Consider the following 15,449-nt stretch of genomic DNA (forward strand, 5'->3'; position numbering starts at 1 on the left):
TCATTTTAAAACTTAAACTGAACATCATTTCCATTTGAATCTATTGAGTTACACTCTAAATAGGATTACACTATTACCAGAGTGAGCAACATTTGACTGCCTTCCTTTTCAGGAAATGTTTTTTACCTGTTTTTGTACAGAATCAATGATCTTAGTTCTGTTAGTCTTCTGCTTCTCTACTTCACCAACAAGTAAACTGTGGATAGATTTCCTAAAGTGATAACGGACTGCTGCTATTTTGAACACAGCTATATTTCACCCCACTAAGCACATAAACCGACCTTACATTTGTTGAAGCTGACATGCAGGAATAACAACAAATAATAATGAACACCATTCAAGGTTTCCTATGATTTCAACCTATTTAAATCATGTCTCTGGGATTTTACCTAAGGAGTGTTCCTTTTTTTGCCACTGTGTGACACATGGGCTGTAGTTTTAAAAAAAAAACCTTTTTTTTTCCTAAATCAAACTAAGAAGATAAGATCGGACTCTTTTTAATAAGTTTCCAAGATCTTCCAAAAAGACAAACTGTTTTGTCCTCATCTATTTTTTCAAACTCAAGTCTCTGCTCAACTGTTGTAGTGTGTTTGTTTTATGGTTATTGTATGGCTGGTACTGTACCCCCCCCAAACACCCACCCACCGCCCCCACGAGTGTTGTGAATGCATCACATTTATGAATGTTTTCATTGGTTGCAGATTCCTGCTGGAGCTGCGTTTATGTGCATCATCAGTTCCATCTTCTATGTGCTCGGTCTTACTGTCTTTTCAGAGTTGCTTCCAGTAAGCTTCAACCTAAGAGCAACAATTAGCATGCACCTTACATATATTTATATGTAACTTAACTATTTCTCTATCTATCTATATATTTATAGATATATATATATATGTAGATACATAGAGATAGTTTTGTAGGTATATACATATAGATATGTACGTATGTATAGAGAGAGTGGGTGAGAGTTTGCATTTGCAGAAAAAGGTGAGTAGTGTGTACAAACGAGGAAGAGATGAATGCCTTGATGGTGCTAAATGGAACGGCAATTGTGCACTTTCTCACTAGGTTTGTGGAACTGCGTGTGTGGACGCCTTCCTCTTTAAATCACTCCAACCCCACCAGACAACATTGTTGTAAAGTCGCTGCACTGTCCCTCCTCCTTTTCAGCACCAGTTATATCCCATTGTCTGCACTATGTTTAGCTTATGATCTTTATCATCATCATTATTATCATTACTGTTTTTATTTTCTTAGAGTTAAATTTAAATTAACTTATATTTTTTATACAAAGAAGAATAATGTTTGCCTTTTTTCTGTTTTGTACAAAGTAAACATTAAGATAAATTAAACAGTCTAGACATGTTACTGTTACCAAGAATAACTGAGGAATGTCTCAACTGTAAATGTAAGAGCCGTAGCCCAAATGACTTTTATTAAATACATCTTTGAAAAAAAAATGTTGTCTGTGCCAAATTATTCTTTCCCTTTTATTCTCACAGCATATTTTTCTTAATGACTGAACTGTAAATTAAGAAAATATGTAAAATGTCTAACCCCAAGTGAGCCATGTCGTTTTATTTGCTGTAATTGGATCCATTTGTCAAATTTATTTTTTTCTAAATAATGTTTTACATTCTTTTAAAAGGGTAATTTGCATTTTTTTGGTCTTTTTAAGGTTGGTTAATACATTACTAATCAATCAATCATCTTAAAATGTAAAAAAAAATAAAATAACAGCACAAGTTTAAACCTAAAAAACATGGCTGCCCAGCCTTCGCTGACAGGTAAGAGAGAAAGAGAAAAACCAGAGGTCACATTTCCACAGCTCAGGTCTCAAAAGATAAAAAAAAAATTCTCTGTCTGTTGCAGACACAACAGCATATCTGACATTGACTCTAATTTTGGTGACATACAGTCTAGTTTTATTTCATTGACCGCTTTCTAGTAGCATCTAATAGCTCAAGTTATTCGCTTTAAGAACCATATTCACAGATTTAATTTGTAGTTTTATTATTTTCTTAAATATCATAGTAACAGCAATTTCTAAAGGATGCCTAAAACTTATCCTTATTAACCAGGCCATCTAAAGTATCCTACTTGATCTAATCTTTATTTCTAACTTTGTTTTTATTTCAGTTAATCTGCAAGTTCTGCATATATGGTGCAATAAATAGAGAATAAAAAAATAAATGTCATCTGACCTGCAGTGAAAATTGAACCTTTTATATGTTTTCAGCAACAACAATTCAAATGCAGTGGATCTTGATTAGTTCTTTATTTACACTAAATGATTTAGATGATAGAAGAAAGCAAAGCGTGTGCATACCGTGTCATTCTTTGCACTAGAGCAGAACATGTCACTCTGCTCTTCGTGTTCAGCCTTTACCATCTGCTTTCCTATTCTGGTCACTCCAGGCCCTGAGGCCTTTTTTTCTTTCTTTCTTCTCCTCCCTCCCTTTTCCCAACTTTCTGCAACCTCATAGTCTTACACACAGAAACACACTGTTCATAAAAGAAAAAACAAGAAAAAATTTTTTAGAGGGGATATTCATGAAAATTACATTTCCACTGTAAGCACAATTTGCAGAGTTTGTCTGGAAGTTGTTGAGGTTTAACAGCTTGAAGGAAACAGTCAAACGGAATGAACAAGGAAAGGATATTTGACGGTCACAGCGTCTGTGTTTGGGAGATTACAAAGAATACTGGTGGTCTATGCAGCTACTACTAGTAGTTCATGATTTAACATCAAGACAGAGCAACAGCTAAACCAGAAACACTTGGGATTTAAGCTGGTTTAGAGTTTTGATTCTAGATATATCCTAAATGTTTGCTTAACCATACATCAAATTATTGCTAAATATATATAAAATTAAATAAATACTATACAGCTGACTAGTTGTGGTTACAGTATAGAGAAAATGTATGTATAACTAATCTGAAGAAAGTAGAAAACATATCTACCTAAAAGTTATCTTTACTACATAAAAACCTTAATATAATTATAATATGAATGCTGGAATGTTCTTTTTGCATTTTTTATGTGGGGATTCGAAGCCCTACTTAAGGGGTTAAAAACTGTCCACTGATAAGTAATTAATGCTACTGCGTTGACAGCTGTAAACATGTGCAAACATTGTAACAGAAGAAATTCCTTTGTACAACAATTGCCAGGACAGTGAACGCAACACGGCCATGACGTCTTTTTGGTAGCCAGGCAACCACTGTAAATAAAACACCACTGTTTTTTGATTTTGTTTGTGATTTCTTCAGAAGGTAAAACTGAAACATGTTTTTTTCTTAATATTTTTTATTAAGAATATTTGACAAACCTTTAGAAAAACCTCTAAAAAAACACCTTAGAAAAAATAATTTGTTGTTTTAAATTTCGTTCCCTCAATGTTTAAGATTATCAACACGAATTGTAACCCTAACCCCACTTATTAATTGAAAGCTACAGCTAAACCAAGCTTTACCTATGTTGAAAAGTAGCAGCCGACCTATTTAAATTACACATTAAGCTGATTTATTTATCTATTTCGGATAATATTGATTTATATCTTCGTTACTCAGTCCTACCTGTATAATTAAATAACCTAAAACAAGTCACTCAGACCCCTCTATTTGGGAAGGTTTTCAGAGTAATTTCCAAGGCTTTGGAAGTAAAAGTCATTATCTACATTTGGAGAAAACCTGGAACAGTAGTGAACTTTCCCAGGAGTGTCTGGCTGAACGAAATTCCTCCATGACTCTACTGACTACTTATCCCAGAGGTCTCCAAAGAACACAGAGTAACATATAGCACTGCAGACAACAATTGCTTTAGTGTTCATGGTTCAACTATCAAGGAAAAAGACAGGAGGAGAACAGTTTCCATTTTGAGACTTCAATGCCTAAACAACGAACAACTGTAGGCTTACCTTTGGATGCTCAGAATAAATGAGATTAAGATTCTTTAGTGTGGTTTAGTTCACTTAACAGCACCTCTGTTTGAATGAAAAACACAACATTTTGTTAAATAAAAAAAAACGCTTACTGGCCATTGTTATCCAAGGACAAGTGACAACTATCATTATATTTGGGGGTCAAGTGGGGCCATTTGGCTTTGGATACTGTAGTTTTGTCCATAAATAAATGAGATCATCATTTGAAGATTGATTTTGTTAATTTTTTGGGTATGTTTATTTGATATTTACAATTTGTTTGGTGATTTTAAATATTTAAACAGGACTGATACTTTTTGTGACATCACTTCAGTGTACTGTAACGCTTGTGGTAGGACGTTTAATAGATTGGCTTCTACTTTAGTAGAGATCGATAAAGGTCCTTAGGTTAATACAATTATACTTTATAACATATTGCAGATATTTTCGATTGAAATTAATGACTTCCTTTTGAAATTAATTTTGATAGAAATTAATCATCCTCAAATATCAAGAGTTATTGTGCATTTAGGAAAATGAGAAAAAAAACAACCTTTTCCTTAAATCAGATTGTATTTCTGTTTAGTTCTCCTACGGTGATTTAAATAAAGTCTTCATAGTTATATAAGATATATCTATTTTATCTTATATATTGAAAATGTGACACTATCTGTATCTTTAAAGCAGCTTTCCAAAGTGTCAATAGAAAGATGAGTGTTTTGGAGGCGACGTCTGCAGACTGCTTATTGCTGCCGAGGCTGCTCAGATACTGGATATCCCCTTCTGTTCTTTGAGCGATCTCGGGCCCTGCAGCATGAACCAGAGTCTGTCCTCCAAAGAAGCCAAGCTGTGTTTCTCAAGGACCTCTCAGAGAAAAGAAAAAAGTCCAAAGAAAAGACAGCCACAGATGTTGAGCTGTGCTAGGAAAAAAGAGAACACCTCCGGCGCTGCTTTAGTGGAATCTGAGGTCTCGAGGTCAAAACGAGATCAGATCAGAGATTATTCGTCATGTGCAGGCACAAGAAAGGACACGGCTCCCACTGAAGTAGCTTGTTCTTCTTCAAACTCTTTGTCACAACGGCTAAAAGATGCTTCGCAGGAAGAATCCAGCTCTCCATCTGTTCAAGCAAAGCTAGAACTTACCTTGGATGATTCGATACTGAAGGCCAGTTAGAGGTGAAGCTGAGGTTTGACGAGGGCCATGCAGAATGTTAGGGAGGGAGATGAAGTTGCTGAACTGTACGAGAGGAAACTCCAAGAGTTGAAAACAGTTACCCAAAGCATGACATTAGGAAACTAGGCGCAGACACATTTTCACTTGCTAATGCTTGGTGTGTGTATGTGTGTGTGTTGCTGTCTTACTCAGGAGTTGAAGAAGCTGTCAGCCCCGAGCTGGCCCAGCAGAGACCGCCTTGCGGTGTTCAGTGACGTCTTTGATGATGTATGTTAAGGCTTGCCAGTATTTGGACGCATCCTGAGGGAAATCAAGGTTTTTCCATTTCCTCTGTACCCACTTGCACATTTTTAGCATGTGCCGTCAGATGTATCTGAGCCAAAACAGAGTGAGTCCCCGGTGTAGCGAGTGCAAGTAGAGCAACCAGCGGAACCTGGTCTTCATGCGTCAGGGAGCAGGACTTCAGAGGGCCCAGTCACTGCTCAGTCACATGGAAATGTATCATTTCATGGAAGTTTCTTTTTCCACATGAGAGTGATGCTCAACTCTGTCAGTGAAACATGTATGCAGCGCTGCACTTCACTGTTTCTGTCAAAATGGGAGTGATCGTTTGATGTAAATCTACTGTCAAGAAGACAATAACGCTGCTATCAGCTTTTAATGATGTAAACAACTCAATAATGGTAAAGAAAGGACAGGAACTGCAGGGAAATGTTTCAATATATTGTGGAAGTTCTCAACTTCAACCAGGGTCGAAATATAAAGGCAAGCTAAATAAAATATGACTCAGACACTAATATTTGGAAGCTGCTGATCTAAACTGAAGTTGTTGAATTTGGGATCATCTTAATTATTCCAACATGTTGTCTACACTGATCATGAAATTCCTCTACAGAGGGCCTTTGGCTCATTCATGTGGACAGCTGCGACTTTAAAGGTGTTAGTTATGAAGAAGTGTCTCCTTCTTTGGTCAGAAGCTTCTTGGCCCTGGTTTCTGTTTAGCTCACTTCACACTGGACTCGTTCACTGGTGTCACAATAACTTATGGTTTAATATAACCGTAACCATTGGTTGCTTTCTTAAACTCTTAAATAATTGGGTTTCTGATTTGCATGATATGATTGGGACCTGGACAAACCTGGATGTTTCAACACAACAAAGTCACAAGCCAAACATAAAAACTAGTCTGGAATAAATAAAACATGCTGAGATTAATCTAAAAATGTATGGTTCGTGCTAAAATTCTGAGCTCTAAAAATACATTAAATAAGCTACTGTATACTACTGTATTTTTGTAAAGAGAACAATTCAAATTGTCAACTAGAATTAAGTAGGAATTTTGCTGATGAGTAAATTAGGTGTTAGTTTGATTTGCAGGGTGCCTCACAGTTATTTAACAAGATTACTTTGTGATTAATGTTCACAATCATGTCTAATATGATTATTTCAGACATACAGCTACTCAAAACTAAGATAAAACAAGGTACACAAAAAACACCTTTAAGAAATGTTGGCTTAATTGAAAAATATGTTTAATATCTGTTTAATATCAGCAGTTTTAATCTGACAATACAGCAAAATGAAAGTAGTTCATTTTCTAATCAACTAAATATTAATGCATATTTGCTTTATAATCATCCAAGTGTTTTATGTACATTTAGTTTCCTTCAGTCTTCCTGGAATAATTAAATCTGAATTTTGAGAAATATGTATTTTTTTTCCTTTCTTCCAGACTGAGTATGATTTATATGTCAATCACCTGATGGACTTCTAGTCCTCAAAAGGAAATATGGTAAGAAGTAAATCCAAAACACTGTTTCAGACAGTATCATTTTGGCTAATTGCCATGGATGAATAAAAGCCTACAGATTCTGTTGTACATGAGGTGTAAAATGTAAACAAAACGTTGGACTAACATTACATTTAAAAAGTCAAAAATCCCGTCCTACAGTCTCGTCCTTTTGTAGGAGGATGTTTTGTAACATTAGAGTAAATTATTGAAATCTAAAATGCTTTCACGTTTTACTGACGGACAGTTTTAATGAAAATGAAAAACAAAACTTGTTTAGGGTTTTTCTAACGTGTGGAGAGTAAACAAATTGGGAGCATAAGTATACCTACATCTCATGTATTTTTTTTTATTCATTAAATCGTCATATATTTTAATGAACAACCAAGACCCTCAGAATATTTTCCAACAAGCTGGTGTGATATTCCTACACAAAGCAAATATCATAAAATTGCAGCATAACAATATAGGGAAGCTTTTCTCTAACCATTTAGTTCAGATTTATTCAGTGTAAGTTTTTAAGATAATTAAATACAACAAAGATTCCATAAAAACACCAACATTTAGCTTCACTGGCCAGACATGCTGCACAGTAATATATTTTTCAATGCTTACATTATGCATGTCACATAGGGTGGCTGTTTCCTTTTAAGAGGACTGGCAATCAAACAATAGAAAACTATGCTGGGGACATCCCACCCTGGGAGGGAAGCCTAATCGGCCATATTGGAATCCACCATTGCTTCCAGAAAAACACAAAACAGAAATTATAATAATCAATAAAATGGTTTTAGTGTAGTTCTTGTACTACAAAATGTTCAGCCTTAAACATGACTAAGAATCTCTGGGAAAGTTTTCAAATGACGGTCCCAGTTCCTGTCCAACCCATCAGTCTGATCTAATTAGCATAGAAATATGGGCCAAACTGCAGTGCATTTCTAGATATTAGAAACCTGGTAGATGCATATCCTAAACACACATCTTTGCATTCAAAGTGGGTTTTAGAAAGTGTTAACACATGCAGAATTTTAATAGTGCAACATATAAGATTTTTAAATAAAAAAAATACATAAAGTTGAAAAGTTGAATTTGAATTATAGTTTAGCAAGGAGCTGTAAATAATTCAGTTGTCTTTTGTGGTTTTGTTGGGGTTTTTTGTTTTTTTGTGTTGTAGTCGCTGCAGACGAAGTGAAACAGTTTGGAGAGATTGCAATAAGTGATAAAGCCATGGACGAGGCAGAAAAAAAAGTTTGCAGGATAGAGGAAAAGACAAGAAGAGCTCTGAGGGATTACAAATGGTACTGTTTGTTTAACAACAAAAGACCAGAAAATGTTTTCTAGTTTAAAGTTCTCGCACCTTAACTCTATTTATTGTTTCTCAGACTCCAAGATGAGCTGACAAACCTTTTAGCCGCAAGAGACCAAGAACAAAATAGCATAAAAAGTAAGTGTTACTGCAACCTTTGCATGCGTCATCATTGGTAAACCACATGTAAACATTTGCTGTATTCTATAGCCTCCTGCAGAGCAAGCAGGAAGTGCACAGTCTGACTTTATTAATATGCAATTTCTCAGGTTTTCATACTAGGAAAATGATCACCCTTCACTTTAGTGTGCTGACACATATAAAAAAAGAGTTTTGTTGTGTCACTAAGAAAGCACTGCTTTCATACCACCTGTAGTGGTGAATGTCTGTGAGAACAGACCCATCATTGTTCCCTGTTTTGCATTGACGCACGTTGTCTCTTCCTTCTGTGTGTGGGCAGATACATCCCTATGTAGAACGGAGGACAGTGGGACCGCCACCGACCACACCAACATAGTCAAATTCAGGAGACTTCAGGTGCTCAATATGCAGAAGGAAATCCAACAAATGGAGCAGGAGATCCAAAAAAGGCTGGCATCCACTGCTGCTTCTGAAAGACGTGTCCAAGATCCAAAGGTCCTAAAAAAAATTTTAAACCCATCCTGCTTTTTTCAATAACCTCCAGATTAGCAAAATTAAATGTTTTGTGTATTTCCAGGCAGAAACATTAAAACTAATAGGTTGGAATAACCATCTGACGACCACTAACAAGGCACGACAGTTGAACTTTTCTTCTACAATAAAACTTTTGTTTCATGTCTAATTTGTTACCTCTCTTTATCTCGATGTTCATGCAAAAAAATTTTTTTTGCATGAACTGTTATTTGTCTTCCACTTCACAACTATACACTCATTTAGGTGGGGTGTAGTGGGCTATAGCTGTTAGAGCAGAGGTCAGAGCAGACAACTGCTAGTACTGGTTCCATCTTCACGCTGGGTTCATGGGTAAGACCTTTTGCCTCAGATTGCTCTCTGGAACACTGTAATGAATACTTTTCTTGAACAATGAATTACTGTTTTTATGGGAAAAAAGTTATTCATATCCACCTGGCCCTATGTGGAAAGTATATCCACTATAAATATAATTACCTGGTACCAGTATATGTTTTGGCATTTCCTTTTTTATTTTACTGTAGATTAATTTTGGCCCACTCTACTTTACAGAAATGTTCAGCCACTTTGTATGATTCTGATAGAATAGAATAGAATAGAATAGAATAGAATAGAATAGAATAGAATAGAATAGAATAGAATAGAATAGATAAGAAGAGAATAAAGTAAAACAGAAAATCCCTTTATTGTTTTACAATGGGGAAATTCTGGTGTTACAGCAGCAAAAAGATTATAGCAAAAGTAGTCACACAAATGTGGACCTTAGAAAAGTGTATAAAATGACATAATAGTGAAGAGTTAAAAGATTAACCAAAAAGATAATTAACTGTGACGTGTTTTTACAATATAAATACTGTTCACCTGGAGAAAAAAAATAAATAAACACATCTCATTTGTATTAGGTGATGACAATCTAGGCCACCTCCAAATCTTTTTGCCATACAGTGGAAGAGTTGTTGCTGTGCTTTAGATACTTCTGCATAACCCTTACAGTATGTGTCTGTGCTTAAGGTCTTTAATTTATATTTTCCTTCAGGAGTTTTTGAGAGAGAGTCCTCTGTGAACTAAAGCTAAAGCAGTCCCAGATAATCTTCCTTCCATCAACACAATGCCTGTCTTCCGGTACGATACTTTTTTTTTTTTCTGAAATGGTGTTTTATGCCAAATGGAACAAGAAATATGTCTTCCATTCCTACCACTTTTCAATCCAAAAAATATTTTTCCAACTATGTGATTACCTTCGGATACATTTTTAGGTTTGTTTCAAATCAGTTCCTTGGGACTCTTGTAAGATTTTTAACCAGACATGGTTTTGTAAAAGATTTCAGACTGATAGATAATGATTTTACTTCTTATTTGTTGTTGATTTCCATGGATTGGTGCAATATTTGTTGTTTTTGAAATACCGCCCACACTGCAAAAATGATCTAGAAATATATCAACATTTCTTTAATTAAGTGTAAATACCCTGAATTTGAGTAGGTAAATAGGATAATTTGCCAATGGAATGAGTATTTTTTCTCTTAAAATAAGACAATTTGATAATATGCACTTGAAATACAGCAGTGCAATAGTTTTTTCTTATTTCAAATGTAAATTGTCTTGTTCCTTTGGCAAAGATAAGTCCGTGGTATTGATTAAAACAATTATCATTTGCAAGCTGTGGTTTGTGTTTACTTTGGATTTCTTAGCGATTTTATTATAGATTGAACAAAACTGTTTGCATAAATCAACAGTTACTGTATATTCATGATTTTAAATTTTAAATTAAAAATTGTTACTGGAAAAATTACTAATTTTTATCAAAAACCTAAAAAAAAAAAATCTTAGTTAAAAAATATTATTACCTCATTAACAGATAGAACCTCAAAAATGTACTATAACCTAATATGTACCTTATATTTTTTTATGACAGACATTCAGAAGTTGAAGAATACATTTGTGAGTTTCTCTTCTTTACCAACAAATAAACTATAAAACATTTACACAACCGTAAACAGACGACAGCTGCACTTTCTTGCAGGAGCAAATTTAGATTTTCTATCCCCAAACACAAGATGGCAGCAGAGTAACATGAAAAAAGTCCAACACTGGTGAAATATAGGAATCTACACAAAGGAAAATACTTTCAGTAGCTTTATAATGATTGAGTTTTAAGTTTTTTCACTATTGTTTTGTTATTGCTCTTTATAAATGACCCTTGAAGGCAGTCCTAAAAAGATAAAACCGGCAAACTTCCTGTTTCTCAAATAAACAAGATAATTTTATGCTTTTCTGTTGTTGTTTTTTTCAGTGCTGAGTTGTCAGACCGTGACCTTTATCCAAACCAGTAAAGATAGTTTGAGGTTTGTGATGTCTTGAGAAAGGTCACAAGGGTATTAAAAGAAATACTGAGGCTTTTCCTCAGTTTTCCATGTGATACTGCTGTAAACATCCACATCTATGTGACCATCAACCGTGGTAAAAATGACCATTGGTGTGCAGGAATTACTAAAAATGAGAGGATTAGCTGAATTTGGGCAGCCTTGCTATGAGCTGATATGCTCGGACCTTCACCCCTGATATGACTGAGTGCCTTGCTGTCGACAAGAACCTAATCAGGGGTCAAAGTCTGTGCTCAGGCTGACAGTGAGAGAGAACTAAGCTTGGTGTTTTCCTTCACTGCCTGAGCTCTTCCTTCTTTTGAAACCTGACTGAAGACACCCCACTTGGTGGACATCTACCTCTTTTTGAATTTTAGCCAGCTGGTCAACATGTTGCTTCGGACTCCTGCTTTGCTCCTCCTCTGTGTGTCCATGGGCATGAGTGCCACTTTGGGTTACTACCAAACTGAAGCCACTGAAGAGGGGGAAGCTGCTGCTTTAAACACCCAAGCTGCTCCTCTAGATTCTGCTTTGAGTGATAAAATATCAGCATATGATCAGGGAGCTGACCTACCTGAAGTGGACCAAGCCAAAGGGTCAGACACAGACAGGGATACTCCTGATGGAGACTCTGCTACTATTGAAGCTCTTGAAAAGAAAGCTGTTGCCAAGGAGCAGCTTCCATCTGAAGAGGAGGCTAATGAGATCCGGCCCGTCCAGACAAACAAGGCTTTAAATAAACCCCTGGAACAAGATGATGCAAGCAGCTGGAGCCTCAACTCCATAAGAGATAGCTTCCAAACTGTGCACGGATACTTTGACTCCCTGGTTGAGCTGGTCGGGGGACACAATGGTGTCTGTGAATACCGCTGTAGATATGGTAAGGATCAATCTTGCACTCTTACTTTATATTGGTTCTGGTTCCCTCAGAGGTATTAACAATATTTTTTTCCTAAACCCAAAAGATTCTGTTGCAAAAACACAGAAAACCTTCTGTTCTCATGGTTTATTTCCTCACACATATTCAACAAGGTTTGTCCTTTTGGACCTTTGAATTAAAAGCATTTGTTGAGGGGCATGGGTCATTTGTGTTATGCAATCAATGTAGATGCTTTCAAACCAGAGTTGCAGACCTACTTACATCAGAAGAGAACTTAAAGGTATAGATAAGGATGTTTTTATTCCAGGTGGATCATCAAAATAAGTGGTCCTTCTAATAGTCAATCATTCTGGTGATATGTTTCCGTAAGGCCGTTGCGCTCGTCCCCATTTTCACTTACCGGTAGTGAGTCTGACATACTGTAGTGGAAAAATTGCAAATCTTCTTTTGAAACTAAGCTTGTATGAGCGACGCAAATAGCAACTTTTAAACAGAGCGTGCACAAGGAGAAATGGGTTGCTGCACGCTCTTGCATGCGTTTAATAGGCATTACAGGGTTGTGCATGTAAATGAGTACGGGTCTTTTCAAAAATCTGTGAAAATCCTCCACTATACCTTTAACAGAACCAAGATCAGATTTTTATTTAGGGATTATCAATGAAAAAGATGGGGCATATACATTTGAATGACAGTTCTAGTACTTTATTGAAAATATGTAACTTTGATATCCATGCATCTTTTTAATTTCACTTAAAAGTCATGCACTTATCTGTTCCATTCTACTAAATCACAGTGATACATGGAGGTCTAAGGTTTAATTTTTAAGAAGTGTTTGTTAATCCTAAAGCTTAACAGAGCCTGTTTGCTTTCATAGGAGAACTGCCACTTCCTCGGCCTGGCTACAAGCACCAAGAACCCAATGGCTGCAGCTCTTCGCTGGTGGGATTGCAGGTGAATGCTGCTGTAGGTGGCCTGCTCATAGCACCATCCTAAAAAATGTAATTTTACCCCAAAAATACCTTGTAGAGTGGTAAACCATGATAAAACATAGTTTTTTCTTATGGCAGCTTGATGTGGGAATCCCTGCAATGACAAAGTGCTGTAACCAGCTGGATATGTGCTACGACACCTGCGGTGTGAACAAGTACGACTGTGATGCCAAGTTTCGCTCATGCCTTCATGGCTTCTGCTCTGACCTGAAGAAGAGTCTGGGCTTTGTTTCCAAAGTACAAGGTGACAAGCTCGTAAAAGATTACTATTGGTTATTAAAAAAATCACCAATTTAATGTGTGCTTAAGTTAACAAAGTTATTGATCCTTTTTTTCCTTCAATCAGCTTGTGAATCTATGGCAGATGCCCTCTACAACACAGTGTGGACTCTGGGCTGCAGGCCTTACATGAACAGCCAGAGGGCATCATGTGTCTGCGAGGGAGAGGAGAGGGATGAACTGTGACAGACAGAACACTGTATTTCTCAAAAATAACAGAGTAATGGATGTTTCTGCATATTACCATTCCTTTCATATGACCACTCAGGAAATGTTCAGAGTATCTGAAGTGGGATTCGGTCAAAAGGCTTTAAGAAGTAAACTTTTGGTGACTTTACTAGACATGAATCCAGATTAGTTGGTTCCAGAGACTGAAGCGTGCATTTAGCCCAAAAATAGCTGAGCCAAGACAGAATCCCTCTCCTTTATATCAAACCCAGTCTCTAAAATAGCCAAGTTAATTACGCTAAGATTATTTGGACAAAAAATGTAAGTTTTTGTTGAGTTTTATTTAAGTAAACTGCAGCAAAGATATTATTGACAGCAGTTCTTATTCCTTTAATGGAGAGGTGTCATAGGGCATTCATTCTAAGTGCTACAGTATGGAATCCGGTACCATTAGCAGATTATTGCAAACAGTTTCAACTAAAAATGTTCATACATATTGTATTAGCAGAGATTAACTGTTTAAACTTTCACAAGGAGCTGCTGTTAAAACTATCATAGTTATTTAGGGTTAATCTCTTTATCATCAACCAAGGAAAGATCACTACATGCAAAAAGCCCTATGAAGTAGACTGGGGAAAATGTTGTAAACAGTTCATACTGTTATATCAAAAAAGGAATCTTGACATTCAATATAAACCATTAGTTAAGGTAATATCAGAACACTGACAAAAGGCCAACTACAGACAGATTCAAGCAGTAATTTTCATTCTTTATTTTAGGTTTAATCTGTTAAATCTTGATAGCTCAGCAAATGGCAAGAATCAGTTGTTACACCCCACAACCATTCAATCATTAGGGGGGAAGAGTGCACCTACGATCTCACCGAGAGGAACTATGGTCAAATCAGTATAAATTTGACTTTGTTTGCCTTCATGTCAAAAGATACCTTTGCCAGAATCAGTCAATATGCATCACTTCAACATACAGTAACAGGACGGTTAGCAGCCTTATGCATCAGTTTCTAACATTCATTAAATGCAGCTGGCAGTTATAACTAATTCTACCAGTAAATGTTTGGATTTTGCCACAAGCTTTCCATCATGGGACTGCACAGAAAATTAGACTTTGTGCTCTAACACAGGTATCATAGCTTTATGAAAAATTTCCCTTTGGTTTCCTGATAAGCTGATGTGGTCGGTTGAAAAATGTGTAGGTTTAGCACAGTGACAAAGAAGTTATACAGTATGGTGGGGAAAATAGCAAAAAATTTAACAAGGGCCTCCTGTGAACATGCAGACTTCTAATATCTACTTATATAACATCATAATGCATAGATATTATTTCCCTCTGAGTAAAGTTTTGCAGAAAATACAAAATAAAATGACTTTCCTATGTAAAAGGGAAAAATTAAAAAGCTTCTACATAAAGGCATCTATTGATACCCAGAACTGTTCTAGATGTATAAAGGATACGTTTGCTGACAGTTTAAAGATGAATAAAATAGTCTGACATAAACTCCAACAACATTTAGGTATTAAGTTTTTCTTTAAGATGAAAGGATTTGGCTTTGCTCTTGATCACTGTCTATCTGTTAGCTTCAGTCGCTATGAACATTATTCTGGATATGTGCTTCATAAACCAACAAAGATAATTAATCAGGTAACATATTAACTGTTATATTCTTCTGATCTTTAAAATTCACAGCTGATGAATTTAAAACAAGGTAATTTGGGAACTGTATGATAGGATTTATTGATACAGGACCCAAACAGATATCATGTGTCTGAAGATGGCCTTTAGAATCTGAATTAATTGCTTATGCATATTTACCTCAACATTGAAGGCCAAATTTGGGCCTCCATGACTCCATTACCATAAATTACCTGATGACTCCAAACAAAATACCTGA

At 36.0% G+C, this 15,449-nt stretch overlaps 1 protein-coding gene across 2 annotated transcripts; it reads left to right on the forward strand.

Annotated features, from left to right (window-relative positions):
- Positions 1 to 11,560: 11,560 nt before the first annotated feature.
- On the forward strand, positions 11,561 to 14,410 carry LOC107097125 (group XIIB secretory phospholipase A2-like protein). Of its 2 annotated transcripts, none has more exons than XM_015394141.1 (4): positions 11,561 to 12,104; positions 12,979 to 13,067; positions 13,172 to 13,337; positions 13,440 to 14,410. In XM_015394141.1, exons 1-4 carry the CDS (start codon positions 11,615 to 11,617, stop codon positions 13,556 to 13,558), a joined length of 864 nt encoding a protein of 287 aa, XP_015249627.1. In that variant the 5' UTR covers positions 11,561 to 11,614; the 3' UTR covers positions 13,559 to 14,410. The 2 variants fall into 2 exon arrangements, with proteins under 2 accessions (XP_015249627.1, XP_015249628.1); XM_015394142.1 differs by having other exon boundaries at positions 12,979 to 13,055.
- Positions 14,411 to 15,449: the final 1,039 nt, after the last annotated feature.

Source organism: Cyprinodon variegatus, unplaced genomic scaffold (genome assembly GCF_000732505.1).
Source record: "Cyprinodon variegatus isolate N-32 unplaced genomic scaffold, C_variegatus-1.0 Scaffold674, whole genome shotgun sequence".
Classification (NCBI taxonomy): Eukaryota; Metazoa; Chordata; class Actinopteri; order Cyprinodontiformes; family Cyprinodontidae; genus Cyprinodon; species Cyprinodon variegatus.

Coding starts and splice junctions, on each gene's coding strand:
- LOC107097125 (XM_015394141.1), top strand. CDS start 11,615: ATGTTGCTTCGGACTCCTGCTTTGCTCCTCCTCTGTGTGTCCATGGGC. Junction 13,068..13,171: donor GATTGCAGGTGAATGCTGCT/GTAGGTGGCCTG, acceptor TTCTTATGGCAG/CTTGATGTGGGAATCCCTGC. Junction 13,338..13,439: donor CTTTGTTTCCAAAGTACAAG/GTGACAAGCTCG, acceptor TCCTTCAATCAG/CTTGTGAATCTATGGCAGAT.